This window comes from Gavia stellata, chromosome 10 (assembly GCF_030936135.1).
Source record: "Gavia stellata isolate bGavSte3 chromosome 10, bGavSte3.hap2, whole genome shotgun sequence".
Lineage (NCBI taxonomy): Eukaryota > Metazoa > Chordata > Aves > Gaviiformes > Gaviidae > Gavia > Gavia stellata.
In genome coordinates, this window is record NC_082603.1 from 26,322,366 (window position 1) to 26,348,712 (window position 26,347).

At 48.5% G+C, this 26,347-nt stretch overlaps 1 protein-coding gene across 2 annotated transcripts; it reads right to left on the minus strand.

Annotated features, from left to right (window-relative positions):
• Positions 1 to 312: 312 nt before the first annotated feature.
• DMBX1 (diencephalon/mesencephalon homeobox 1) lies at positions 313 to 21,619 on the minus strand. 2 transcript variants are annotated; one of them, XM_059822215.1, is made up of 5 exons: positions 21,447 to 21,619; positions 7,100 to 7,265; positions 2,712 to 2,890; positions 1,176 to 1,530; positions 313 to 713 (listed from the first exon to the last, which is right to left on the minus strand). In XM_059822215.1, the coding sequence occupies exons 2-5, from the start codon at positions 7,251 to 7,253 to the stop codon at positions 313 to 315; spliced, it is 1,089 nt and encodes a 362-aa protein (XP_059678198.1). In that variant the 5' UTR covers positions 7,254 to 7,265; positions 21,447 to 21,619. The 2 variants fall into 2 exon arrangements, with proteins under 2 accessions (XP_059678198.1, XP_009818388.1); XM_009820086.2 differs by lacking the exon at positions 21,447 to 21,619 and having other exon boundaries at positions 2,712 to 2,907; positions 7,102 to 7,268.
• Between the last annotated feature and the right edge of the window lie 4,728 nt (positions 21,620 to 26,347).

The window sequence follows — 26,347 nt, forward strand, 5'->3', positions numbered from 1 at the left end:
TATCGCGGGGATGAGGAAAGGGGGCTTCTCCTGAACGTTACAGGCTTAACTCGTGGCAGTCCAGAGGACAGTTCATCTGTCTAAACATACATCCTCTCCCCCTTCCTCCTTAAATATTTAGCGAAGACCAGGCCAGTAGCAATGTCTGATGCAATTGTGGTGCTAATAAGACGTTAATAAATGCAAAGTTTTCCCTGGAAGGGAGCACCTTACTCCAGGAAGAGATGAGAGTGGGTGGGGATTCAAGGAGTGACATATCTGGTGCCAACCTCTGGTGCATCTTCTGGCAGGCAATGGTAGCTCATCTGGCAGTCAGTTGGGTAGGGTGTCAAGCCCAAGGGACGCCGCATGCTGCTTCGCCCGGAGCCTTAGGTTCTCAATACTCGTCGTTTTACTGTTCAGGCTTGGAAGGGAGCTGGAGGCCTGCAGGATGGGTGAGGACCAGACCTGCTGAGCGTGGGAGAGCGACTGGTAGTACGACTGACAGTGCAGGGAGCTCAGTGGCGCCATGTTGACATTCATGCCCAAGTAGGGCATGGCAGATGGTGTCCCCATTTCGAAGGAGGAGTAATGGACCAAGTTGTTGGTGGCTGCCATGTGCTGGCGGAATTGCTCCTGCAGGCGGAAGAGGCTCAGGGGCGAGGAGGAGTAGGAATGAGTCTGAGCCAGGCCACTGCTGGATGAAGGTGTCACAGTCGCACTGATAGGGGACTCTGTAGGAGGAGACAGAGGGGATGGGGGTTATTTCTACAAGCTGGATGCAGGTGCTGATCTGCACCCCAGCAGGGTTCCAACTCCAATATGGGCTTCTCTCTTGCATCAGGAGGGCAAACAAGAGAGGTTGTGTTGGCTCAGGAGAGCTAAACATGTTTCTGTTCCATGCTTAACATCTTACAGCATAGAAATGGGGCTGACCTCTTTGCTATGGCTTTACTGCTGCCGCTGGGTACTGCTCTCCCCAAGCTCTAAGCTGAGCAGAAGGTCTTTGCTCTTTCTGTGCTCATGCTACGAGGGACATCGTGTCCCATTTAGTGCTGGGGACAAGAAGACAAGTCTGGGCAGCCTACCTGCAATCACCCACGCCACAGGGAATAAGGGACTATATAAAACCACCAGCATCCCCCTTGGAAACACCAGGTCCTGACACCAGCCCCCATCAAGAAGCTGCCCCTCACCTGTTTTTGGGCTCGCTCTCTTGCAGTTCAAAGCCTTGCTGTCCACAGCAGGGCTCTTGTCCACTTTAGCCTCATCCAAGGTGCTCTTAAACTCCTCCTCTCTGTCAGTCTGGTCCTCGGGCGCTGACTCGCTGGCCGACTGCTCCGACAGGGTTAGGTTGAGGTCCGCGCCTGCCTCACTTGGGAGGTTCTGGACTTTCTCAGTGTCCGGGGTGGTGGCCTGGGTCTCCAGCATGGGTGGCTCTGTCTTTCCCTCGCTGTGGCTCCCTTCACAGTCCTTCTGCTTCTGCAGCTGCTCCTTCTGCAGGCTACGCTGCTTTTTCCGGAATTTGGCTCTCCGGTTCTTGAACCAAACCTTCAATGCCACAAACAGCAAGAGGGGGGGAAACTGGTGAGAATCTTGCTTAGCACCAAACTCAGCATCATTCAGCCTTGGAGCTTCAGGGGAACCCCAAGTAATGAGGTACTGCAAGCCCACTGCGCCCAAATGTCATTCCACTTTGTTGGATCTTAGATCTCTATCTGTTTTCAGTGCTTCTACAAAGAGCACAACAAATATATTTTAAAAAATGTCCAGCCTTTATGTTGATTCTTTAAGCCACTCCACTGGTGGTGTTTTCTGGGGTTTTGTTGGGTTTTTTTCTAAATTGGTCAGGCAGTTGCATCCAACCAGAATGTCTTATAGCTGAGTCTGATGATATTACATTGCTTTACACTACAGTGCTCTGTTAGTTTTTAAAACCATTTGGTTATAAGTCTACCAAAACCATGGCAGCCACGCTCAAAATAAGTCATTACGGGCATAAGCTGTTATCTGGGAACTGGAGGAGAGAATCCATATTTTTTAACCTAAATCAGTAGACATGGATTGGAAGAAATATATTTGCAAATCTTGCCAGTGTTTTTTTGGTTAGTTAGATGAGGAAACAAAAACTTTGAAGATCAATATGTCTTGACACTTATATAAAAGAACTATTTTTTTCCACCACTTATCCACTTCACACTGAAGAACTTGCTATTTAGTCTTTTAAAGCTCAGCAATGCAAGAACCTCCCCACCAGCAGGTTATGAAGCACATTGTGCTAGTTGAAACTAAAAAAAAAAACAAAACCCCAAACCAAACCTTGGCTTGAGATGTTACAAATATTGACACTGGTGGAAAAGAGCAGCTGGAATTACTTGGGTTTCTGCTCTTCTGAGAAAGCCAGAAAAGCCTTGCAAATAAATAAATAAGTAGACTTCTATTGATGTTTCTAAAATTTCCCCAAAGAAATGTGAAAGAGCAAATGAAAACCAGTGTACACTTCAGACAATCCTAAATTTAAAAAATGTGCATGTGGATTAAGAATTTCTTTAGCAGATGTGTGACTTCAGATGATTTTATTCCCCCCGCCCCCATCTTTGACAACTTTACTGCCCCAAAATCTTTGGTTACACTGGAAGAATCTTGAAAGGTCAAGGGAGCTGTCAGCCCTCTGGGAACCCCACTATATTCTTTCAAACATCCCCACTCACAAACCCACAAAATATCAGCACCTGGACTCTGGCTTCAGGTAGGTTTGTGCACATAGCCAGCCGCTCTCTCATCACCACATCTGGGTAGTGAGTCTTCTGGAAGGTCTTCTCCAGTGCCTCCAGCTGTTGGGCAGTGAAGGCCGTGCGACTTCGCCTTTGTTTGCGGTGCTGGGATCCATAACGTGCCTCCAAAATGATGTCTTGAAATGTACAGCCGTTGGAAGACAAGAAAAGTGACCAATTTAATTATTGGAATTTGTATGCTGACAGTCGAATAAAGCACTTGCTAACACCAGACAAAGCTACAAAACATTTTTTTCATGGCTCTAGATCTAATAAAACACATACACGCATTTTGCTGGTTAATTGAGGTGTCCGAGGAGATAAAACCTCTGACTAGAAAGCCTGTTCTGGAGAGGGAACCTCTTCCTATGACAGCTGTGGAAACTGTCGAGACTCCAATGCTCAATTTGGTTGAAATAAGCCAATCTGCTCCAACATCAGTGGGGCAGGACACACAGATGCCCAGACCCCACCGTGGCATAAGCCTCTTTCATTAAGAAACACAATTAAAAACAAGATGGGGAGATTCACCATTGTAATCAGGAGAGCGACCCAATGTTATGTGTCATGTTCTCCTTGAAGCCAAGGGCAGAGCTTCAGTAGGCTTCAACACTACCATGATGCGCTTTGCTGATCAATGGGAAGAGTCCATGCAGCTGGAACGCAGCGGCCTCTAGCTGGTTTTGTTGACTGCAGCTGCATTAGAAGACATGCATCTCCCCAGAAACCAGGCTGAGCTGGCTCTTCTTTAGTGTCTCGTATGTAGCCCACTGTAGTCTTCAAGGCATGATATTGGAGAGCTGTTCTGGGCTCCAGTTCAGGAAAGTGCTTAAGCTCATGTGCTTATGTGTGTTTAGCTTGAAAGCACGTGCTTTACTGAGTGCGGACACTCTCCAGCATCTGGAGTGGAAACGCCAGCCGGGAACCAAGCCCAGCCCCGCTGATTACAAGCCCAGAGCTCATGTGCTGAGCTCTTCTCAGTAGAGGAGCTACTCACAAGGTCTGACTTTGCAAACTGTGCTTACAAAATTGAGGGTAGAGAAGAAATTCAGACTGGGGAAAACCTGAGGCCAACAGTAAAGGGCTTATTATTTTACCAGAGGCGTTATTATTGCACAACAGTTAGCGGGAGTAGAAAGATCTTAAATCAATGAAAATAAGTTAGTTTAAAATTAAAAAAATCCCCTTTTATTATGCAAGTTGGGACATGCTGTGCTACAGCACTGGAATGAAATAATCTGGCGAGAGGTTTGCTCTCAAAGAGAAAATGCAGAAAGAGCCATGTCTGGTATCATTTTTAATTCAGTTAAGAATGTGACTTCCAGTAGAAGGGAGGAATGAACACACTAGAAAACAACCTAATAGGGAGAAAAGTCAGCATTATCAGTGCACGGAGCCAGATGACGGCTCTTGCTGCTGATTATTTGTGCTTTTGTCACAAGCATTGTGGTGTGAATGTAAACAATAAAACAAAACCTGCTGTCAGGCCAGCCCCAGAACCACACAGCCAGGTTCCAAATATGTTGACTAATGAGTGCAGCAAATCAGGTTTGCACTGCTCAAGCATTCCTCTTCCAAACTTCCAGCTGTTTCATTCTAGGTCAGCATTTGCAGTGCCTTTCTGGGGGATTGCCAAAGCCACGTGGGTTTGGCAAGCTGGAAAAGACGTGATCAGGCTAAAGGTCTCCGGCCAAATACAATATAGTGTTGGTTGCAGACAAGAGACTTTTGTGTTCAAGGTATCGGAACTCTTCAGGGAGTTAAAATGCTGGTAATAGCTGCTGCTTTGGAGGCAAAGACACTGTCCTTGATGCATTCAGACACAGCTCGCAGTGCAGCCAGGAGAGGAGAAGGGATGTTCCAGGACAAGAAATTGAAGCTACCCCAAAACATTTTACAAAGCTAACATTTGTGTTTCAAGTACAAGAAATCAGGGGAAAGGACACTGGTTAAACACCCTACCTGCAGGCTGGAATATTCCCGAATTTCTAGAGTAGAGGTTAGACCTATCAGCTCCCTGGAGGCGGCAGTTCATGCATTAAGTTGGCCACTCCAATGAGACCCAACCAGCAATTATTTTAATGTTTTAACTATGTTTTCAGGCTTTGTGCAAGAAGGAGAATATAAATTGCAGGTGAGGCTTTGCAGTTACAATCAAAAAACCTCTGTTTTCTGACTTAAGGTCATTTGCTTTTGTGCTGCTTTATTCTGACTGTCCCTGGAAGGCAAATGAGATCTATAACCTGCACTGAAAGATATTCAGAAGTAACAGAATGTGAAGCAACTGCAAAGGAACCAGCTCGTAGGTATATAATGCCTACCCCGCCAATGATAAGCAGACAAGGGGACCATGGGATTTAATTTGGAAAGTCTTCCAGGTGGGTTAGATAAGAGATAAGAGGTCACAAAACCAATTGAATCTCCCAGTCAAGAATACGAGAATAGCTTTTTTATTCTTTTTTTTTTTTTTTAATCTCACTCTGCTTTTACTCTAGTTAGGGTCAAAGACATTAAGTCCTCCATGCTCTACTGTAAAAGATACAGGTGATCACAAAAATCTTTCAAGAGATCCATGCATCTAGGAAAGGGGCACCTTGAGACTCAAGGTCTGCAAGGCACGTTGCAGAGTTCAGGACCATCTGCTCCTGTGCACCTAAAGGGTGAGAGAAGGAGGGGATGGACGACCAGGACAAGAAGAGTGTCCACCTGTCATCACTCTGCAGCCCAGCGGTAAAGCTAGGATTAGAGTCCAGGTCTCCTTTATTCCACTTTGGTTCTTTTTTGATGAGGACAGTGACTCCCAGCTCTGCCCTATGGCACCCCAGAGATCCCAGAGGCCACAGCTGAGTGGTTTGAGGAACCATGTTAAGGAGGTCACTACTAGTAGCTGGATAAGGGAACATTGCTGGCGTGAAGATTTGAGAGTTAGCTGTGACTGACTGATGCAAAGAGTCTAAGACTTTTACCACCATGCCTTCGTGGACTACCCACCTAGGAGGACTGTCCTGAAACTTCTGCATCCTTATTTTGGCTTAAGCCCATGTCTCTTAAATTTAGCCCACTAAAGTTGTCTGAGTAGATAATTTTTCCACCTACTCTAGGCTGGAAGGAGTCTCTCCACATTCTTTTTTTCCTTTAATATCAGACAACTAGAAAGCTATCTTAAAGCAGATGTGTAATTTTCAGACAGTCAGTGAAGATGGTTCCATTGTGGGAAGGTCTCCAGAATCACATCTACGGTAACTTTTTGCTTTAGCTCCAGTATACTGGTTGTCAGGTCTGCTCTACCACACTGCATCCAAGCCCTGACCAAAACGGTGATTTGCAGCTCTTGACCATTTGCATTGCAGTAGCCTTTGATGATATCAGCCAGATCTGGGAGTTATGCGGTAGGCTGAAATATAGAGCAGATATATTTGCCCTACCATACCAAATATTCTCAGGTTCCCATCAATTATTTTTGAACATTTCCCGTTACCAAATAATAAAATACTATCTGGACTTTGCACTTCCTCCTAATGACAGTATCAATCTAGTGCTCTTACACTCATGGCTGAACACAGAAAAACAGATCAGATGCTCCAGAGCAGCGGCTACTGTCCCACCATCAACAATGCTGTGTAAATAACACTCTCTGGGTAAAGTCGCATGTGACTTTCTCTGAGCCTAGAAAAGCTCTTTTATGGAAGGCAAAACATAAAAGCATCAGAGAGGGAGCCAGCAGGACCTGCAAGTGTCACCCAAGGTCTAGGATCCCCAGGAAGAAATAGGTCAAGGTGAGACCCAAAGAAGATCCAAACGAAGATCATTTTCCAGGGAGAAAGAGTTTTTGGTAGGACAAGTAATGGAAAATAGTTACAAGAAGGGGCAACATGGAAGAACAAGCTATGGCCTGGGATGGCAGGAGATGATTGTTAGGGGATGCAAGTCCTGGGCCCCTCCGCGAGGGAATCCAATTCACTGCATGCTCATATTCATTGTGCTGTTCTTTGCTAACAAGAAAGTAAAATTTTCTGCTATTTTTTGTTCACTTGTTAAAACATATTTCAGTGTCTCTTTAATTCCCTCTTTTCAATCCCATATGGTGGGGCTGAGTCCCTTTTCACCCCCGGGCTCCCCAGCCATTGGAGGCCAGTCTGCAGCAAGGCGCAGTGGTCCGCCGGCAGCGAACACTGGATGGAGGGCACGTGTCACCTGCAGAGCTTGGCCACATGGCTAGTATTCAGGAACACACCATGCCAGTTGGCTATGTCACACTCCAGCTCCGGAAGAAGAAGAGTTGCACCCAGTTGAAGCAACAAGTGTTTTTTTCCCGGGGAACGGCAAAAGCCATGAGTTTTTCTTACCAGCCAGTCTCTCTGCCAGGGTGAGGGCATGCACCGAGGGCCTGTAGTCGGGGGCATGCTGGGCTTGCTGAGCTGCCTGCTGGTGGAGGTTGTACATGGCACTCAGTGAATTCATGGCATGGAGGGAGTAACCGTTCACTCCATAGTGCTGCATGGTGACATAAACCTGAAAAACAGCAGCGGGAGGACAGAGGTGCTTAGGAAGGTGCTATTCCAGCGTCCTGGTGTCTCAGCAGAGCTTTGGAAATGCTGAGCTCAAACTTAACCTGCTGCATGCAAGGCTCACTTCCAATCTTCCAACTCCAACAGGTTCTGGGACAGGAATCAAAATACCTCCTGTAGACCTAAAGCATCAGTGACACCGGTCTGACTTCCAAGCTTAGACACCAGCATCTGGCTATACCCCACTCATGATATGCTGAACAAAAGATGGGAAAGGATATTTTTTACATACCATAATAAAATTCATCATATTATTGTGACTTTTAATGAACCAACCTAGCTCTATCCCAGGACTAGCTGGGATTTTGTCCCTATCATTGCCTACAGTGGGCTGTTCCATAATCCCATTGCTATAATGTCAAATAATCTTTCTTATCTGAACCCACTCATGCGTAATTAGTTTCCATTCATTTTTCTTAAAGTTCTTCTTAACAAAACACAAATGATACAGAAAAAGAAAAAGCATATGGTGTAAAAGAAAATAAATCTGTAGCGTAATAGGACCAAAAATGTTATGGGTAAAGAGGGAATTAAGATTTACAATAAATACTGACATTTCGTAGCTCAATAGCAAGGAAATTATTTCAAAAAACTAACGCCTTTTTTTCTACTGTGGGCGCTGCATGAAACTTCAAGCTGTTTTTCCTTACAGACCATCTGTAAAACTGAGCTAATATTGATCTCATAAGCTGAGTGATGCTTCATTCATCCCTGTTATAAATGACAGAGGGCCTCCAGGATGCCGTTTTTGTAGTTTGTAAGACATGGGAAAGGAAGTTGTGAAACATTTGCCACAAAAGAAATTTTTTAAAACACCGTTTACATCAGCAAGTCATCATCTGGAAAGTCAGTGCAATGAATGAACATTCAGAGAAAGAGGTCCAGCTGGACTAACATAAGGAAAGCAGACAGGTTATCTAGGCAACCTCTTGGAAAACAGTTTGATCACTGGAGCGAGATGGTTCAACTGCCATGATTTTAGGAGAAACCTGATGCAAATATATGGGTGAACAATTATCTGTTGTTTTTTCTGTACTGAGGAAAGACCTTCATTTTTGCCTGTGGAGAATTTGTACCAGGGAGGACAGACTCTTGGTGAAGAGGGAGGAATGGAAGCGAGTTGGTCCCACTACCCCTCCTGCTCTGAATTCCCATTCTCTCCCAAACCACCTTGATGTAGGAAGCAGAAACATGGAGTGATCTTAACATCTGGAGACCAAGCTGTCGTTCCTGGGAAAAGCAGCTGAATTTTGTACTCTAGGGTCTGGCAATGACCTGGGGCATCTTGTGGTTTCACCCTTGCAAGCATGTCTCTGTCACGGTGCCCAGGAATGGAGGAGGGAAGCCATGCAGCTGGAGTATGATCCAACACTCTGCTCAGGGATGGTCCCCGTTGCTCTAGGATGTTTTTTTTGACTAAGGGATTTTGTGTCATGAGTGTGAGTGCTGCCTTTGGGATTGTCTTCTCAAAGAGCCTGCAGTAATTATAAACCAATAATTTGGGAATCTAGCACTCAGCCTCATTCCTGTTTCCCCAAGTCCCTTCTGATCTGCCACCACATCATTCCAGTGCCAAGAGCGCTGGTGGAGGGTGACAGATCCAGGTGTGGTTACACCACAAAGACTTAATACATACCCCGATACCACCTTCATCTGCTTTGTGTCTCCCTGTTTGCCCACCCTGGATTCACTCCCCAATTCTTTAGCTTTAGACTCAAAAAAAGATTGGTGGCTATCCAGCACCTACATAGAACCATAGAATATCTCAAGTTGGAAGGGACCCACATCCCACCTTACTCTGCGCAGTGCCAGCCACATCCCTATGGCCCACAGAGAATGTTACCGGTCACATCCTTTCCTACCACCTCCTATATAACAATATAAGAAAAAAAATCAACCCTACCTTCGACTTCAAAGAACAGACAGACAATATGAATAGCTGATTTATTGAAAAATGCATTTAAGGATGCCTGAGACACATTTTGTTGCTACTTCTGGAAAGCAGGGGAAAATTAGATCTGTTGTGTTTTATGGTATCCAAGCAATTACTTTTGAATTCATTTTCAAAATGTTTCATTTCAAAATTTACCCTACTTTTTAGAAAAGCTACAACCCCAAACCAAATTAATAACCTTCATCTATACCCTATTAAGGTTTTAGTCACTCTAACAAGAGAGAAAGCCAATGCTATTCTAAGCTGAACCACTGCAAAACCGGATATTTTTGGTTCAGATGCTGACCTAAACACAAGAATGCCATAGCTCTGCTCTAATCGAGCTTAGGGAAGACCTAAACAATGCCGAAGTTGTTTGCTGGTTCTCTGATCAAGTTGAGGGACTTCACATGCCAACAGAATTTTTTGCATTTTCCCCACGATGGGTTCACAGCAAAATTACAGCAGGGATGTTGCTTTGCTGGACTTCAGAGCTTTGCTGCTGGTGGCACATGCTAAGGGACAGGAGTGTGTCCCAGTGACATGTGCCATTGATGTGGCCATAGAAGACATCTCCCATCACCTGGGGAAGACCTGCAGGTCCCCAACCTGGACACTACCCTGAACAGTTCCAGCGGTATCTGTGGCGCAGCCTCACCCCATCCTTGGGGTGTTTTTTTTCCAAACAGCATCATCCCACCCCAGGCTGCAGCAAAGCAGCGCTCAGCACGCACCAAGCTGGCTCAGCAGCCAGCAGTGCTCAGCCGGTCCCCATCGTCAGCAAGACCGCCACAGCCATACAGAGAGTTGTTTGCTGCTTCATTTTCGCAGTCCAGGAGCAGGACTGGCTTTTCTGGCCAATGCAGACAACGGAACAGAGTTTTGCAACTTCATTTTGTCTCCTCCCTTCCCACCCCCTAACTTGTGAACCAGCTGCCCTGTTCCACCAGCTTTGGGCAGCAGGGTGGAGGTGTCAGAGCTTAAGTTCCTACGTGTTTCATGAAAACCATTTGAGGACACAGAACCTACTAACTGCCCCGCGCTGCTGCCAGACCTCCATCCTTAATAGATACTGGAGAATCCACGCTGGGGCTCAGCCTTGCCAGGAGATATGTGAGAGGCCACGTGTCTTTGACTCCCAGCTCACAGAAACACCCGTTTCTTTTCTAATACCCCTTGCATGATGTTGGTTGTGTACCAAGCTGGAGCATTAAGGGAAAAATGAAGAGGGAGAGGAGGGGAATTTTCCCATACTATACAGTCTTCCAAGGACGCTACCAATGATCTTGTGCCTGGAGCCCAATGTTTCCACTAAAACACTTGCTCCAGGAAGATTTCCGTTTATTTGCTTGTTAAAAGATGCTTTTGTGTGTATATGTGTGTCTGAACAAACTCTTCTGGGTGGCCTAGAAGAAAGTGCATCAAATAAAAAATAAAGAAAATAAAAAGCAGGGGACTTAATAACGATGGACTCAGGACAGAAGTCGATACCCATCACGGCTTTAGTGATAACTGCCTGGCGCGCTGCAGTGCAGACGACAGGCTGGACTTCCTACTCACTTGTGCAGCAAATGTATCATCCCAGATTCGGTATAAAAAATGAGGGAAAAGAAGTATCTTGCATTTACTGAGCGAGACTGTTCAGCTTAATAAGCAAAGTTAACTGAGACCGCAAACAGCTCCTGTTTAACTGTCAGCTCCGAGCACACTCCAACCCAAATAAATTAAATATTTAAAAGACATCATGCAGCAATTTTTTTTAATGGAGAAAGCCATTCATCAAGCCACCACTGTGTTTCACAAGCTGTCGAATAGTGCTTACACTGGTTAAAATAATCTTTATATTTCATTAAGCAACCAAATAAGCTGATCCCTTCCCACTGGCTGTATAGATGGTTTTAATTTTCAAAATCTGCAAATGCATCTTTTATGTCTCTGGGTGGCTGGAGGGCCTCAGGAACAGCCGCAGCCGGGAGGAGGATGAGAGCAAAGTTTGAGCTCCTGCTTTGTGGAAGGGTTGAGTAGTTGTCGATAGAGCTGGGAGGGTAATGTAGGGTCCGTCGTGAAAGAAAGGGGATGCCTCACCCTGGTTTTGTATGTCAGAGATCGTTGAATTGAAAGCACTGGACAAAGGAGATGGGAGCTGAGGAAAGGTACAGGATAACAGGTAAGAAGAGGACCCCTCCATAGGGTGAGGCTAGCCTGGGTTTGCCCCTGCCAAGAGCCTGCGGGCTGATCCTGCAGCATTTGCTCAGCACAGGAGGATGGACGCCTCTGTGCAGTGCCTGGGACTGGTACCTCCTGGGGTGGGTGGTTTCCTTCTGCACGACCCCTCAGGGCCACATCAGTGACTCTCCCATCCCTGGCATCAAAAGACTTGCTCTCTCCCAGCTACCCACCTTTCGCAGCGCTAGGCTGGGATGTCTCCACGCCATGTCCTGTGCCGGACCCTGCCGGGGTTCCCACTCCTTCTGCCTTTGCAATCCTGGCATTACTACCTCAGTTCCAAAAACTCTCCTATGGCTTTTACCTCTCACTTGAGTTTTCACCATGGAAGTCTCATGGATGCTGTGCCCATTTTTCTTCCCAAGCCTGCAGACCCCTCAGGCTGCAGGAGCTGCATCCTGCCAGGATCTGGCCTCACAGAGAGGACCAGGGGTTCCCCTTAGCTTTAACTGCTACTGGCTATGAGAAACCCACATTTCCCCATCCTCTGCACTGCTTAGAGGCTAGGCGATGTAGGTCTCTGCCCATCCCAGACTAATCCAGGAGCAGACCGCTGCTAATTCAGCTGCTGCTGTTCGATCTGATGCAAAACAATTTGCACATTTACCAGCCGAGAACAGGAACCCTGTTATCACAGAGCTGCATTGCTCCAGCCGCAACGTGGCTCCCATCCGCCCCTTCCCAACACTAGCCTTGAAAACCTCAGGTTCCCATAAAGTCATATAGCACAAGAGTGGTGCAATTTATTGTATACCACTTAACAGTGCAGCATATAGGGGAAATTTGGCCCTGAGCTTTAATATTATCAGCTTTGGCTTCTCAACTTTTGTAAATAGGGAAAATTAAAGCCTTTTAGCTGGTAACTAGTTTTGTATCCAGGCACATAATTCTGTGTATAAGGTGTGTGTATGAGGCCATCTTTATGCGGGAAATAAGCTGTACTAAAAAAGTTACATCAGGACTTTGGCAACTCATTGGTAGAAGTGAATTTCAACACTGTCATTCATTACTGATGAAGAGAGATGTGCCAGAGATGCATTTGAAGTTTGGAAGAGCTCGGAACCGCCTCGGCTCTGCACCCTGATGCAAGACACAGCCTGAACATGGGAAAAGCATCAGGAAAAAAAATTCGTGAAAGAAAAGTCTGGTGCTCTTGTCTGGTGTTCAGGGCCCTGCAGGTGACAGGAAAAGATAGGAGCAGCCCTGTCAGGTAAAAAGGAAAGTTGTGGTCCTCCAGCCCGAGTGCCTGCTCGGGCAGTACAAATCGCTACTCGTGTTTATGCAAAGCACAGGAACCCGTTGTTCATTACTAACAAGGAATAACAGCAAATGGTTTGTGCTAACAACATCCCCTTTATTACTACTGGCAATAAACATCATCGAAAATAAAATCACAACAAAATATCCCCCCCCGGAGCTGTTCTGCTTTATGATTTTATGCTTTGAGTCCTTGTTCAGAAACACTTTAAATCAGCAAGATAAATAATGAATCTCTGTCTCTGCTTTTCTGACAGTCTAGGAAAATAGGCTCACTCTATACACAGACATTGGTTTTATATGTATTTGGTACTAAATGAATTATATACCTGGGGGGTTCTGAATAAACGATCCTTGCAAGAGATTTTCTTCAATTTTTTTTTTTTTATATCCCTAAATCTTTAAGATATATAAAGGTCCAAAATCATATAAGATAATAACCAGCATGTTACAAATCAGTTTTGTTCTTCATGTGAGATAGCTGAATGTCTAAAGAAACAATCTCACCTTTGTAGTGGATGAAATATAAACAATTTGAAATACTGCAACACGTCATATTTTCTCATTTAAAAGTCAAAGTCCAAAAAATAGGCTTCCAAAGGACTTCTCTTATAACTGAAATAAAGGAATCGAGAACAGCTCTCAGAAAATCAAGATTCCCCTTTTCTGATCTTCCTGCAATATTTTTAACCCTGTGTAAATCCCTGAATTTAAATGCAGTTAATTTCTTAGTGCACAGTGAGATCTTAATTAGACCTGGTCTAGTTGAACAAGTCACAATCCACCGAAAGCAAAACCTGACTGATTACACCAATTCTCGCAGCTCACGTTCAGCTACTACTACTGACCTTGGTATAAATGAAAAAGATCTTTTTCTTAAAACCAGGAGGTTTGCTAGCAGCTGAAATTTGGAAATACTTACAGCTAGGGACAGCACAGTTTTTGGGTAGACCTTGTCAAATAATTGTCTCTGTCGGGGCTGTGCTGCTGAAGAGCACAGCAACTGTATTCGTAACGCTCATTTATTTGTAGTGGAAGCATAATAGGATGTGAGAGCATTTGTGAGTTTTATAAAACAAACCTCAGAGCATCCTGCTGAGATGGGGAAGTTTTATTGTAGGGCTCTACAAAGTCAGACACCAGGTTGCCAGCGGCTGAGATAACAGGCCCTTGCTGACAGAGGTAACCCACATCGGTCGCTGTGGTTTTTATTTAAGGCTTTTGTGAAATCATCATTTCCCCCCATCCTCAAAGGCCAGATAACAGAAACAAGTGATTGATTAGACAGTTCCCGGCAAAAGACTTTCCAGCGCCTCTGTTTGCAGAGGCATGCTTCAAAGGGCAGGCTCGCAAGGTCTGAAATAAAATAAAATGAAGACATCCTCATAGTCTTTCCTTTTGAGCCAGTTTTAGGGCTTGGAGCCCAGTGATTCGCAGTGTAGAGCTGGGATTGGGATCACTAAACATCACTGTGGTGCTAAATCTCTTGCTTGCCATAATTTACGCATGACGATCAGCGCTTACAGATGAAATCAGCACCTCCCTTCTCCCCCTCGGAGCAGCGGCTCAACCCTCAGTAAAAGCTCTTGTAATCTATATTGAAGCAGAACCATTTTCCTGGGTAAATAAGAAAAGATCTTAATACAAACATCACTTTGGCTCTAGTTTCAGGATCTCATTCTGCTTCCAGCTCAGTCAACAGCAAAACAAATAATGCATTTTAGACTTCTTATGATTAATATCACAACAGAAGCAGAAGCCTGCAGCCCAGACTGACCCCAAGGAGTGTGAGCACCTACAGCCTGGCTCTGGAGCGCTGCTGCCGCACGCTCCACGTTCGTGGATGTGAAAGGCAGCAGCATCCCGCTGCAGCCAGGCTCTCACGTACCTGCGCTGCCCATCTGTTCTCACGTCTCGAGACCTGACGACATCTCTGCCTCCAGACTGGCCCTGACTTCAGGACTCGGAGTGACCTTAAGGCGCTGTGCAATCAAACTACTGAATTTGCAAACAGCTTAAAATGTTTAACTTGGGCTTTTTATATGCAAAAAAAAAAAAAGTACTTTCCCCCCCTGACCCCTTCCAAAACAAGCATGTTTCTGGCTTAGTTGTATTTGTATGCGGTTTGTCTGGCTCAGCCCTTCCTCTCACTTTTGCAAAAACGACTTGGCTTGAGAAGCATCATTTCATTTGCCTTAACGCTGGCAGAGGGAATTTTCCAAACCGGATGACGGGAGAGGTCCAGACTTCCCAAACTCTGCCCTTCAGGGCTGCTGGCAGCATGAGGAGCAGCTCACTGCTCACTCTCTACCCCCAAAACAGTTTTGCCTGCAGCATACTTGACTGCAGATTGCTTGCACGAGCAAATTGACTTGCTTGAAGGCAGCTCCTTGGGGCTGCTGCTGGGGGTTTGGGAATCTCCAGTGTCCCTGGAAGATGGAGCAATATCCTGGAGGATTTTACCCATGACACGGTCTTGTTAACAAGACAAGGATCTACACTTCTGTGTCGAAATGTGTTTTTAAGCCTGTGACATCTAGTAACCAGGACCTCTGTCTGCCTGAGCACCACCACCACAACGCTGATCTTGCATCCTAGCCCTGAGCCCTAACAAGAGAGATCAGTCACTGCAAGAAGCACTGGCAGAAGAGAGCCCTGACAGATAAGCTTTGTAAAGATTTGCTGAGGCAGTTAAAGACAGTCCCTCCTGCTGCTCTCAGGTGCTGACAGCCTGGTAGCTGGGCTGGCAGAAGGGAACGCGTGCTTGCTCCCGGCGCTCCCCGTGCGATGCCTCAGCCGAGATGCTAGGCTCCAAGGGCATCAGCTGGGATGAGGCACGGAAGGAGGGCAACTTCTCCACCCACCATCACAATTCATCAAGTAAATGTAAATTGAAGCTGTAAGTTCTGGGTGTTAAGCTGAATGCAGTTAGATATGCACACAAGGAGGAGAGCGCAACACGTCTTTGTGAAATGCAGTGGTTTGCGCTGCTTCATTGGAGTTTGACCTGCTTGGCACAAAACGACTTTCCTAGGCGCTCTTTCAGCTGGTTAGCTGAAAAGCTGTAAGGCTGTGACACCAAGTGCAAATTTGGTTGAAGCTGATTTTGGAGAGATCTAAAGAACAAGCAAATTTTGAAGAAGAAAGAAGCTGAGAGCCTGAACCCAGGATGTTTCTGAAGGTACAGCTGGACCCTGGGTCTGCCCTTGCAGATGATGCTTATAGCACCCAAAACTACGGTCACAAAACACATGGTGGCAGTTACTTCTGCTCCGACTAAGATCAGCTATAAGACAAAATGACAGACAAGTCCTACCTTAGTCAAAAAGAAAAAGAAAAGAAACCTGAAAGGCAACTCCAGCAAGCCATGCAATTGTGGGGCACTTTCAATACCTTAAAAGAGTGAGACAGAAGTTTTGAGGTTTGCTTCTTTAGAAGCGGTAACACTAATTTTCTTCCTACCTTTAAAAAAAGCTGTTTGAGTTCAATGATTTTTTAAAGGGTGGGGAGAAGACTTGTGCCACCTTAAACAGGGCCACAAACTGGAGTTAGCAGCAGAGGCAGCAAGGGCTGGGGAGCACCGCGGGTGCATGTAATGCCTCCTTTCCCGTAAGTATTTGGATCCGTACACAGAATCAAGCTCAGTTGCCAAGGTAAGTAATATATTTTGGCCACCAGCAGGTGATGTGTGCTTTAAAGAGCTGCGTGCTGTAAAGCAGGCAGAGCAGCTAAATGTCCAGTGGGTTTTGCGGGGAGATATGCAGTCCTTCAGCAGAAGCACGTTTACCCAGCTGGGGCTAACACGCGCCAAGAGCATGCAGAGCTGCTGCATGCTCACTTCCCCCGGCACTCGGTACGGTTGGCGTCAAACTGCTGAAGACATGGGGTTTCTGCAGCTCCCTTGGCAGGAGCATTTTCTACCCCTGAGATCCATCAGCTCACCTCCCCCAGCCCAACTGTTTCTCTTTTCTGGAGTATCCCAGTAGAGTTCCCAAGCATCACACCCCCCATACTTTAAGATTTAGCATCTGGACAGTTTAAAGCAGCACTTTTCAAATCAGTATTTGCTCTGGATACACACAGGTCGCAGTTGGTCCTAAAAGAGTTGTGCCAGCAGCTACCAGGAAGAAATCACATTTGTATTGCGGTTCACCCACAACTCCTGTCTGTAAACACCCGTTTGCCACCATTTGGGGACCTGCTGGTCCCTCCTGGTCCCAGCCCCGCTCCCAGCCTTCCCTCAGAGCCTCTCTCCTTCCCAGGAGCTATATCTGTACCAGACATGCTTTAGAAATCATAAAAGGCCTGATCCAAAACCTGATGAAGTCAAAAAGAAATAAAAAAAAAAAATTTTCAGTAGCTTTTGGACTGGAACAGACTGGCAGAAAAAGACCCAGCATTTGGCTAACCCCAGTGCACCATGAATTAATTCCTGGATATTTAGCTGCATTTCAGAATTCTCCACCTTCTTTGCAACAGGCATATTTTGATGGACGTTCCCCCAAAGTAGGTTAGTTTATCAGTAGCTGCATAGGATTGGAAAATTTGGGCTTTATTGAATCCTTGTTCTTCAGCATTTTCCCTACTTCTATGTTTTTGCCAAATGAAGCAAGGTAGGTATAAACATTGCTATTGACATGAGTGGTAGAAATCTGCACTGAACCTTTTGAAAGAGTTCAAACATGACTGACATTTGTCAGTGCCTCAACAAAAGCATTTCCAACTAGATGAGCTGAATTTTGGGATGCCCCTGAAAAAAAAAAAAAAAATCCCTGAAGGAGTAACTGGTGTCTTAGAAAACATGGGCTACTTCTAGCTAAAGGGTTTACCCATAGCTTCACCAGCAAAACCACTAGGTAACCACATCAGAAGAGCTTGGTCCTGGACCTTCTCTGCAGCACCTTTGTTTTGGTAAGGCTGGTTGTGATGATGGCAGAGGTGAGAGAAACTCTGTGCACTCCGGCTTCCTTTCATCCGATTCTCCTCTTTCTCAGCAATGCGTTCTTTTAGAGGATAAAGGCACTGGGAACAAAATCCACTGCAGTCACTCCCTCTACGACTATATTGTGCAAAACTTGCCTGGCCAGCCTGCCCTTCTCTCGGAGCTGTGGGAAGCTCCTCTGGCTCCATTTCTTTGATGCAGGTAGTGACCCCGGCACTAAGGAGAAGCAACATCTGCACCAGCTCTGTGAAACAGAGCTGCATCTTCTGAGACGGCAGTAAGATCACTGCAGGAGCCTGCTGATTTGTGTGAACACAAGAAGACCGTCCCATTTATACATCAAGATCTCTTTAAATTAGCAGGGAAAGCTGGAAAGCCAATCTAAATTGGCTTTCTGCGTACTGATGGTATGATTTTGGATGTATTTTTGCATTAAGTACATTGGTATAATTTAATACAACGTCTCATCAGTCATGAGGTAACTCGGAGTTGAAGTCACTCTTACCCTTTCAGGAATTTTCTGCCCTTACGGTTCTTAGTTAGAATGGAAAAACTGAACTTAGAAACATGATCTGAAAACCAAAGGGTTGTAGGTCCAATTCTCCGGCTGGAGCAAACGAGGAAACGGGATTGACTTGCATCGACTTACTCATGGGTGAAAAGTGAGCGTAGAAGGGAAGAGCTGAACAGCCAATGTGCCTGTTCTGAGATGTGGTTAAGAGAAACAGGGAGCAGTGAGAAACTGCAGATTCACTCTGTGCCCCCCACTACACGGGGAGTATGGGCCAGGGAGGGTGTAAAACCTCTCTGCCTTGGGGTGAGCCCCATCCTGCTCTCCCTAGGACAGGGGGACAGCCTCGTCTGCACTGGGGCACCCCATGGGGCTCAGCCCTTGCCCCCCATCGAGGACACGACTCACACCCTGTGGGTGGGTGAGGAACCCAGCACCCACTGGGGACGTGGGACAACCCGGCTGCTTCGGGTCAGCTGTCCACGGCTTGGAAACCCAGAGAAGGGAGGAAAAAAGCAGCAGGGATCGCTTGAACAGCTGGGGAAGGGGGTGCTGGAGGTTACCCCCGCAGCCCACCTCCCTGAACCCCGACCAGGCTCCGTCCCCGGGACCTGCCGGCCCCCGCCCCGGCCGGAGGAGGGTCCCCACCGAGCCAGCTAAGAGCAGATTTCGCCCCTCATTTGCTTTGTGCTCCGTGCAGAGGTGAGAGGAGAGGGACAGAGAAAAAAAACCCTCCAGCTTTGCCTTTGGGGAAGCGGGAGGCTACTTCAGACAAAACTGTTATCCATTAACATCCAATTATCACTTGGTCCAAGCCATTAATTATAAATCAGCCTCCTAATTGGGATAATTAGCTCTCTGCTACTTAATGTAGTATGACTGATGCGTTTGGAAAGAAGGTAATCACTCCATTTGTTTAGCGTTAGGCGAACAAATCCAACTCTCATGGTTTAATTTCAGCCTTAGCCTTCCCCGCGCTCCGGCCCCCCATCAACATTAAAAGCTCTTTGCAGTCCCATTAATTGTTTGGGAATCACGGCGGGGATGGGCACACGCAGCTCCGCGGGGCATTCGGGAGGGCAACCCCCGCGCCGGGGGTGCGACCGGGCCCGCCGCTTGCCGCGCCCCCCCGGGGGGGCATTGCTGGGGTTTTGGGGAGGAGGTTAGTTAGAGGGGACGGGTTTGAACCCGAGCGCGACCCACAGGTGCGATCGCTCCGGGGGAAGCGGGGGGCTCCGCGGGGCTCCGCGCCCCCCCTCCCCGCATCCCCTCGCCACGGCGGCTGGGATGCGCTTTTAGAAACCGCTTTGGTGACAGCGGAAAAAACTTTCCTTCTTCCCTTTTTTTTTCCCCCGCTCTCCTTTCCCCCACTTCCCCTGGACGTCTCATTAATGCCGGCTGCTCGGCGAGCCGCCGATAGCTGCGGGACATGATTAGATATTTATTACTGTCATTTACATGGAAAACTTGAGCTAACCAAGTGGAACTGGAGGGGGCCGCCGGAGGGGACGGGATGGGGCAGAGGGGGGAGATTTCTTTTTCCCCGGCGCTGGAAGCCGAGCCGGAACGCGGGACACAGCCGGAGCCCGGCCGGCTGGAGCGCCGGGTGCGGGGGGAAATCCCGCAGAGCCCTCCCCCCTTCCCAGGGGACGGGGGGTTGGGGCCGAGCCCTCCCCGGGTCCCAGGCTTTGGTGTCCCTTCGCTCCCTCCGCGGTTCGTTTCGAAAGGGATCGGGCGGCGCTCGGTGCGCGCATCCCACCGGGGTACGGGGGATGTTGCCCCCCTGCCTCCTTTCTGCTGCCGGGCTCGCCGGGGCCACCCCCGGGGACACCAGGGAATCGGCCCGGGATGCGCGGCCCCCTGCCCACCCCCCAGCCGGCCGAGGTCCCTGTCTGGAAATAAACGAAAAGAGGAGCCGGGGAAAAGCGCCTGCCGCGGGGACCGGACGGCTCCGTGCGGGGCGTTTCTTGCCCCTTCTCCCTCCAAAAAAAAGGGGCAGTCACGGCAGGTCTCGCAGGCAAACTCCAGCTCCCTCGGAAGAGAAACGTCCCCGAGCGCCTTGCTTCGGCTAGAGGAACGGCTGTCCTCTGCCCCGCCAAGGCGGGACCCCCCTCCCTGGGAGGTCACCCTCGTCTTCTCCTTGCCCCCTGCAAGGGGGACGGGTCCCCGGTGTCCCGGGCAGCCGGCACCGAGAGGGGACACGGACTTTTTTCCGCTCAAGTGCTGGCTGCGGCGCCCCCCCCCCCCCCCCCCCCTTCCCTATCTGTTATCCCATGGCCCGAGGGGCGACTCTGGCGGAGATGTATGAGATCTCTTGCGGTAAAAATATGCATGCTGATCCCCATTTGGTTAGCCCTATAATGGAGGTGTAAATAGGTTTCGACTACGAAGCCCCTAATTTATCAAGCGAGCCTGACAGCGCAGGTCCGGGATTTATATACCTCTTTAAGAGTGAGAGCAGGGAGGGGAGGCAGCACAGACCGGCCCCCCAGCTCCTTGCAGGCGGGTCCCCGCCCGTTTTACCGTCTAACCTCGCACAAGGATGATGTGTGGGGGGGTGATTTTCCCTAGAAAGCTTTCCCAGCGCTGCCGGAGTCTTGCCCTCCCTTGCCGTCTCCTCCGCACTCAACTTCCAGCGGCACCAGAAAAAAACCCCAACCCCCGAGCACCCCCCTCAAGTGGGGCCGTGGCCCGGCCGCCCCCTCTCTCCCGGCCCCGCTCGGGGTGGTTTCTGCCCCCGGCGAGCTCTCAGCGGGCTGCGCGGCTTATTAAAACATCATTATGTAAATGGAGGGTGGAAAGTTGCGCTCTCCCCACGCCGGAGCCCGGCAAGCGGAGGGATGCGCGTCCCCCACCTTCCCCTCAGCCGGGTTGCACACCGCTCCCCCCCGCCAGCTGCCTAAACCCACACCGGAGCGGACCCAAGGCCCCAGTCCACGCCGCGTTTCGTGTGAGCAAGGCCCTGGGCTAGTAGTTGGGGGTTTGCCTTTTTTTTTTTTTTTTTGAGAAAGCGTAGTATACTCCAAATAAAGCGAAAAAGAGGGACAGGAGCGGATGGGATTTGCGCTGCAGCCCGGGCTGGGCTTCCCCTCCTCGGCGGTGCGCGCATCCCTGCCCGCGACTCCTCCGCCGGGCGCTGAGTCCCCCACGGAGGGATTCCCGCTCCTCTCAAACAAGCCCCAAACTCCCCTTATTTCCCCCCGCATCCCCAACCCACCCGGAGCCGCGCTGCCCGGGGGTATAGGGGGGTTCTTACCTGAGGCGGCTCAACCTCTCCGCCCGCCGTGGGAGCGGTGACACGCGTGGGAGCGCGGCCCGCGCGGGGATCGGGCGCGGCGCTGCGCCCCGTCCCGCCCTACTCCATCCGCCCGCGCTGCCTGCGCGCTGCCTCCGCGCCCGGCGGAGCTGCCATCTACCGGGAGGCTGCATTGAAGAAGGATTTTTAAAAGGAGCTTCATAGCGACCCGGGAGCTACCCAGCAAGATTTTCAATGGTCCTCCACCCTGTCAATCAAAACGGGGCTGCTGATACACCCCCCACACCCCCCCACCACTTCTTACCAGTCATTTACTCCAAGCCGAGGTGTAAACGCCTAATTAAATCCCTGGGAGCGGATGGGATGCCGGTGGAAGGAGGAGGGCTAGACGCAGGGCCGGGGGGGTGATGGGGTCCGTAAGGCACAGGGGAGGGAAGCCATGCCTCCCCCCCCCCCCCGCCCCCTGCTTAGCAGCGCGCTGGAGCAGACCCCGAAGTTTCCCTCTCCCCCGATGGTCCCTGTGTGGAGGTGCTGATGGGGGACAATATCCCAGCGTTAATTACAGAGCCGCCGCCGCGGCCCCCCACCCTCCTCCTGGCCCCCTCGCTATCCCAGCTTAGCCTGCTGCACCCCTCGGCTGCTCTTTAAAAGGGAGAGAGGTGGGGGGACACGGACACGGCATGCAGAGATAAAATTAGGAATAATGGTCCACAGCCCGCCCCGTCGGGAAAGCTCCGCTCCGGCAGCCGGGACCCCACGGGCGGCTCTGCCGTGCCTGGGTGGGGGGGACAGGGAAGGCAAGGGGAGGGAAAGCGGGCAAGGAGGGGAGGCTTCAGCGGAGAGGGAACGACCAGTTAACGCATCCCCCCGCTTTTTATTTTTTTTTTATAGGCTCCCCCGAAATACTTTTTTTCCGAGATGTAAAAAGAGGAAAACCAGCTTTTCCTTTCCTTTCCTTTTCTTTTCTTTCTTTCTTTCTCCCTCTCTCTCTCTGCGGGATTTTCGCAGGTACCTTCCCGTCCAGCGGTCGGGCTGGTTATCTGGCAGAGCTCACTAACTGGAGCGGTGGTTGTGTTTGCTTTTCAGCTTTGCCATGCCTTCGCAGCAGAAAGAGCAGTTTAAAGCCTTTAGAGAGATTGCTAATAGATGCCAGCTCCTTGCCTTTAGATTCTCTCCCAGCCCAGGAGGATTTAGGATGGGATTGGGAGACGAGACGCCATTTCAGGCTCCAAAACACCCTGTTTTAAAATGACTGCGGGTAAGAGGATTAAAACAATAATACCCCTCTCTTCTTGAAGGTTTTTTTTCCCTCTCTCCCTCCTATAGAAAAGATTTCTTCTCCCAGAGCAAAACCGTTTAGACAGGAATTAAGGGAACAAGAAAGAATAAGAGGGGGGGAGAGGACCTTTTAATTTGAGCTTGATATTTTGTACAAATTCTGACCAAAAAAAAAAAGGGGGTCGGTCTGGCTCAGGACACCAGAAGGCTCCAAGTGCCACTTTCTTGTAATTTTTTTTTTTTTTTTTCAGAGGTTATGGGGTACCAAATGATTGTCCCGGGAAAGAGAGGGAGGGGGTGAATCTAAAAGGATTCTAAATCTATTCCAATCTATTCCAGCCCTCGCTCCGCCGAAGTCGCGCTTGCTCCCCAGAAAGGAGGGGAGCCCCTCGCACTGCCTTTCCCCCGCACCCTCTAATAAATAACCACCCACTTTTGGCCGGGAAACCGACTGGGCGAAACTCGGCGCTTTCATTGCCGTTATCGCTTTTCGGGGGCGTTTTTCGGGGCGCCGTGCCCGGGCTGACCTGGGCACCACCCCGCAAAGCCCATGGGGACTCTGCCTCCTTGCTTTTTTGGGATAACTCTGCAAAGGGACCCCCCCGCTCCCCCAGTTTGCAACCGGCACCTTCCCTACTCCGCTAATCACAACGAGTTGAAACGGGGGACGGCGGGGAGCAGGCAGACGATGCTACCCAAAATTCAGCAGCCCCCCTGGAAGCCCCCCCTCGCCCCCCGAAGCCTGGCAGGGAGCAGCCCCGCCGACCTGTAGCTCGCAGGAACTGGGGCACAAACCGCAACCCCGGGGTGCAAAAACCTGCTCAAGGGGCCGGCAAACTTTGCAGGGCTCCTCCGTTTAATGCAGCAGGGAAGGGTCTCCCCGTGTGCCGGGGGGGCTGTGCCCGCCGGGGGGGGGGGGGGGCAGCGCGTCTCCTCTCTGGTTTCTGAATTGTCGCTTGCAGCCCAGGCACAAAATCCCAACCCCTCCGACCGCGATTTCACCATTGTCTCGCCTTTCTGCTCGCTGAGCTATTAAGCTCGGGAGATTTTGTGATGGCTTCGATGAAAAATCCTTAGTTTTAATTCCCTCCTTTCCCCCGAAGAATTAATAAGAGTTTCCCTCTGTCTTCAGAAAATCTTTGCGAGCTCTCCCGCGACGGGATTTCTGCTGTTTAACCAACCCCTATAAATAAATAACTGCGCTTAATTCAGCGCGCCTTTGCAGAAACGAGTAAATAGTGCATTTAGCGCAGCTCGGAAAAGTAACCCCAGTTTGTCCGCACAACTGATTTATCACATTTACCCCCCGCCCCACGGTACAGATGTGGGCAAAGCATCAGGAAATCGGTACCAGTTGTGTCGAGATGACAGGGTTGGGTTTTTTCCTCCAAAACGCGGGGAACCGAGGGAGGGATGCGGACTGAGCAGGAGGGAAGGCAGCCCCGGCAAAGAGCCGTTTGCAGCGGGGGGGGGTTGTGTGTGCGTCCCCCACGACCCCTCCCCGGCCCCGCTCCCTCCCGAGCAGCCCCCTCCTCCCCGGGGCTCCGCAAACTTGCGGCCGGCACCGGCTCCGGCACCAAACCTCGGCTTGGCTGGGCGAGAAGCGGCTATTTCCACCCCCGCCAATAAAATAATAATAATAATAATAATAATAATAATAATAATAATAATAATAATAATAATAATAATAATAATAATAGTTAAAAAAAACGCGGGAGAAGGGGGGCAGAAATCAGGCAAATTTTTTGTGTGTAAGTTTGGCATCGCAGGACAAAATGAAATATGAAAGTACATAAATCTGCCAGCCCGATTTGATCTTGCACTACAAGACAGGGTGGGGGGAATTTGTTACTTCACCGAGTAGAAAGGACATTTTAAGTTTCCGTGATATTAACGACAATATTTTGGCTAACTGGCTGGGTCTACACATGTACCAAAAAATCCACTTCGGAGACAATTTTTTATGTCTTTCCTAAGTGAACCGGGAATTTCAGGTTTCCATGTAGGCTCTAAGCACCCTCACCTGCATGACGGGAAGGACAGCTGCTACTTTTAAATTGAAACCTGCTTTTTGGAGGAAAAAAAAAATAATTAGGGGGACGATCAAGGCATAATGTTGGAAGAAAACTGTGCTTTCCTCAATTTATTTAGAAACACGTGTGATTTCCCTATCCTGGGTATTTTACACCCCCCAGTCCCCACACACACAGAATTGTGTGTTTGCGTTTGCACAGAAATCGTGGCTGTTCCCTTCAGAACAACTAAAATCAAAGCGAAGCTGGTTATGTTTTAAACAGGTAATGCATTAACTCCCTCTCTCTCCCTCTGTGTTTTTGTCATCACACCTCTTGCCAGGACAGTAAACTGTGCTAGAGATGCGGACAATTTAATTTTAGGTTGAATAAAGAGAAATAAAGCTCCGTCCGTGGAAGATGGACAAGGAGGAAAACTGCAAACACTGACAAACCTCCTCACCCCTGGATCTACGGCAGATACAGTGCAAGACGATTTCTACTTGCCTCAAATTATTATGGCAACGAGGTCTTAAAATAGCTACTTAACTAAATCAAGGCTACTTTGCTTGGTTTTGTTTTGGGGTTGGTGGGTTGGTTTTTTTTTTTTTTTGGTATGGGGCATCTTTTGGGGGTTTGAAATGTTCCAGACATTGTCCAGTACTTTGTCCCCGACGCCAACCGCATTCGTGTGAGACCGAAAGGGGATTAACTTGTGAACTTTTAAAAATCAGAACTTAAATGAGAGGCAAATCTAGGCCACAGCTCATTGTGGGAACCGTTTCTTAAGCAATTAAAGCGAGAAGAAATTCCTCGCAGCCTTTTTCCTTAAAGCAGCTTTCTGAAGGATTTAAGGAGGACTAGTGTCCGGTCCATCAAGAAAGATTTAAACTGCACAGTGATATAGAAAATCTCCACTTGCTCTTATTTAAAGGGGCACTATCACCATTTCCATAAGACCCTTGACATTGTTTCTTTAATCTTGTTTATAAACTTAAACAGATTTAGAAAGTTTTTTTTTCTCTCCTCTGCCTCCTTTTTTTCCATGAATTCATTGAAAATATATTTGATGCAGTATTTGAAAAGAGACCAAAACAGGCTCACTTTTAAGGATTTTCTGTTACTAAAAAGTCTCAAGCCACAGCTTGTTACATTTCTCCTTTTGCTCTTGGAGGTTTGAAGGGAAGCGAGATTAGTGGGAAGAGGAATTTATATTTTTTTCCTCCGGGGTCAACTGTGCAATAAAAGTGCCTTTCTCCCCAAATTAGGAGGACACAAAGCACCTTCCCCCCCCAAATTGACTCAAACCTTCATGCAACGTTTGCGGTTTAGCACATTTTCCCTTGGCTGAGAGCAGAATTATACCCTAAGCAGCCTCCTGCAATGTCAGGTTTCTTTCTTTCATTCCCTCCCTTCTCTTTCTTTGCCCCACTATACTTGTGCTCTTTCCTTAAGTCCTGGTTGTTGTGGCTAGTTCCTACCCGTATTTAGAGGTCAGCCAGTATTTCTTACAGTTTTTCGAATTGGAGCTACTTGGCAAGGTTTTCTGCACAGCGTTAAAAAAATACCTGCTAACCTTATTCCAGCAAAACCAGTTGTTCCCCCTTAAGT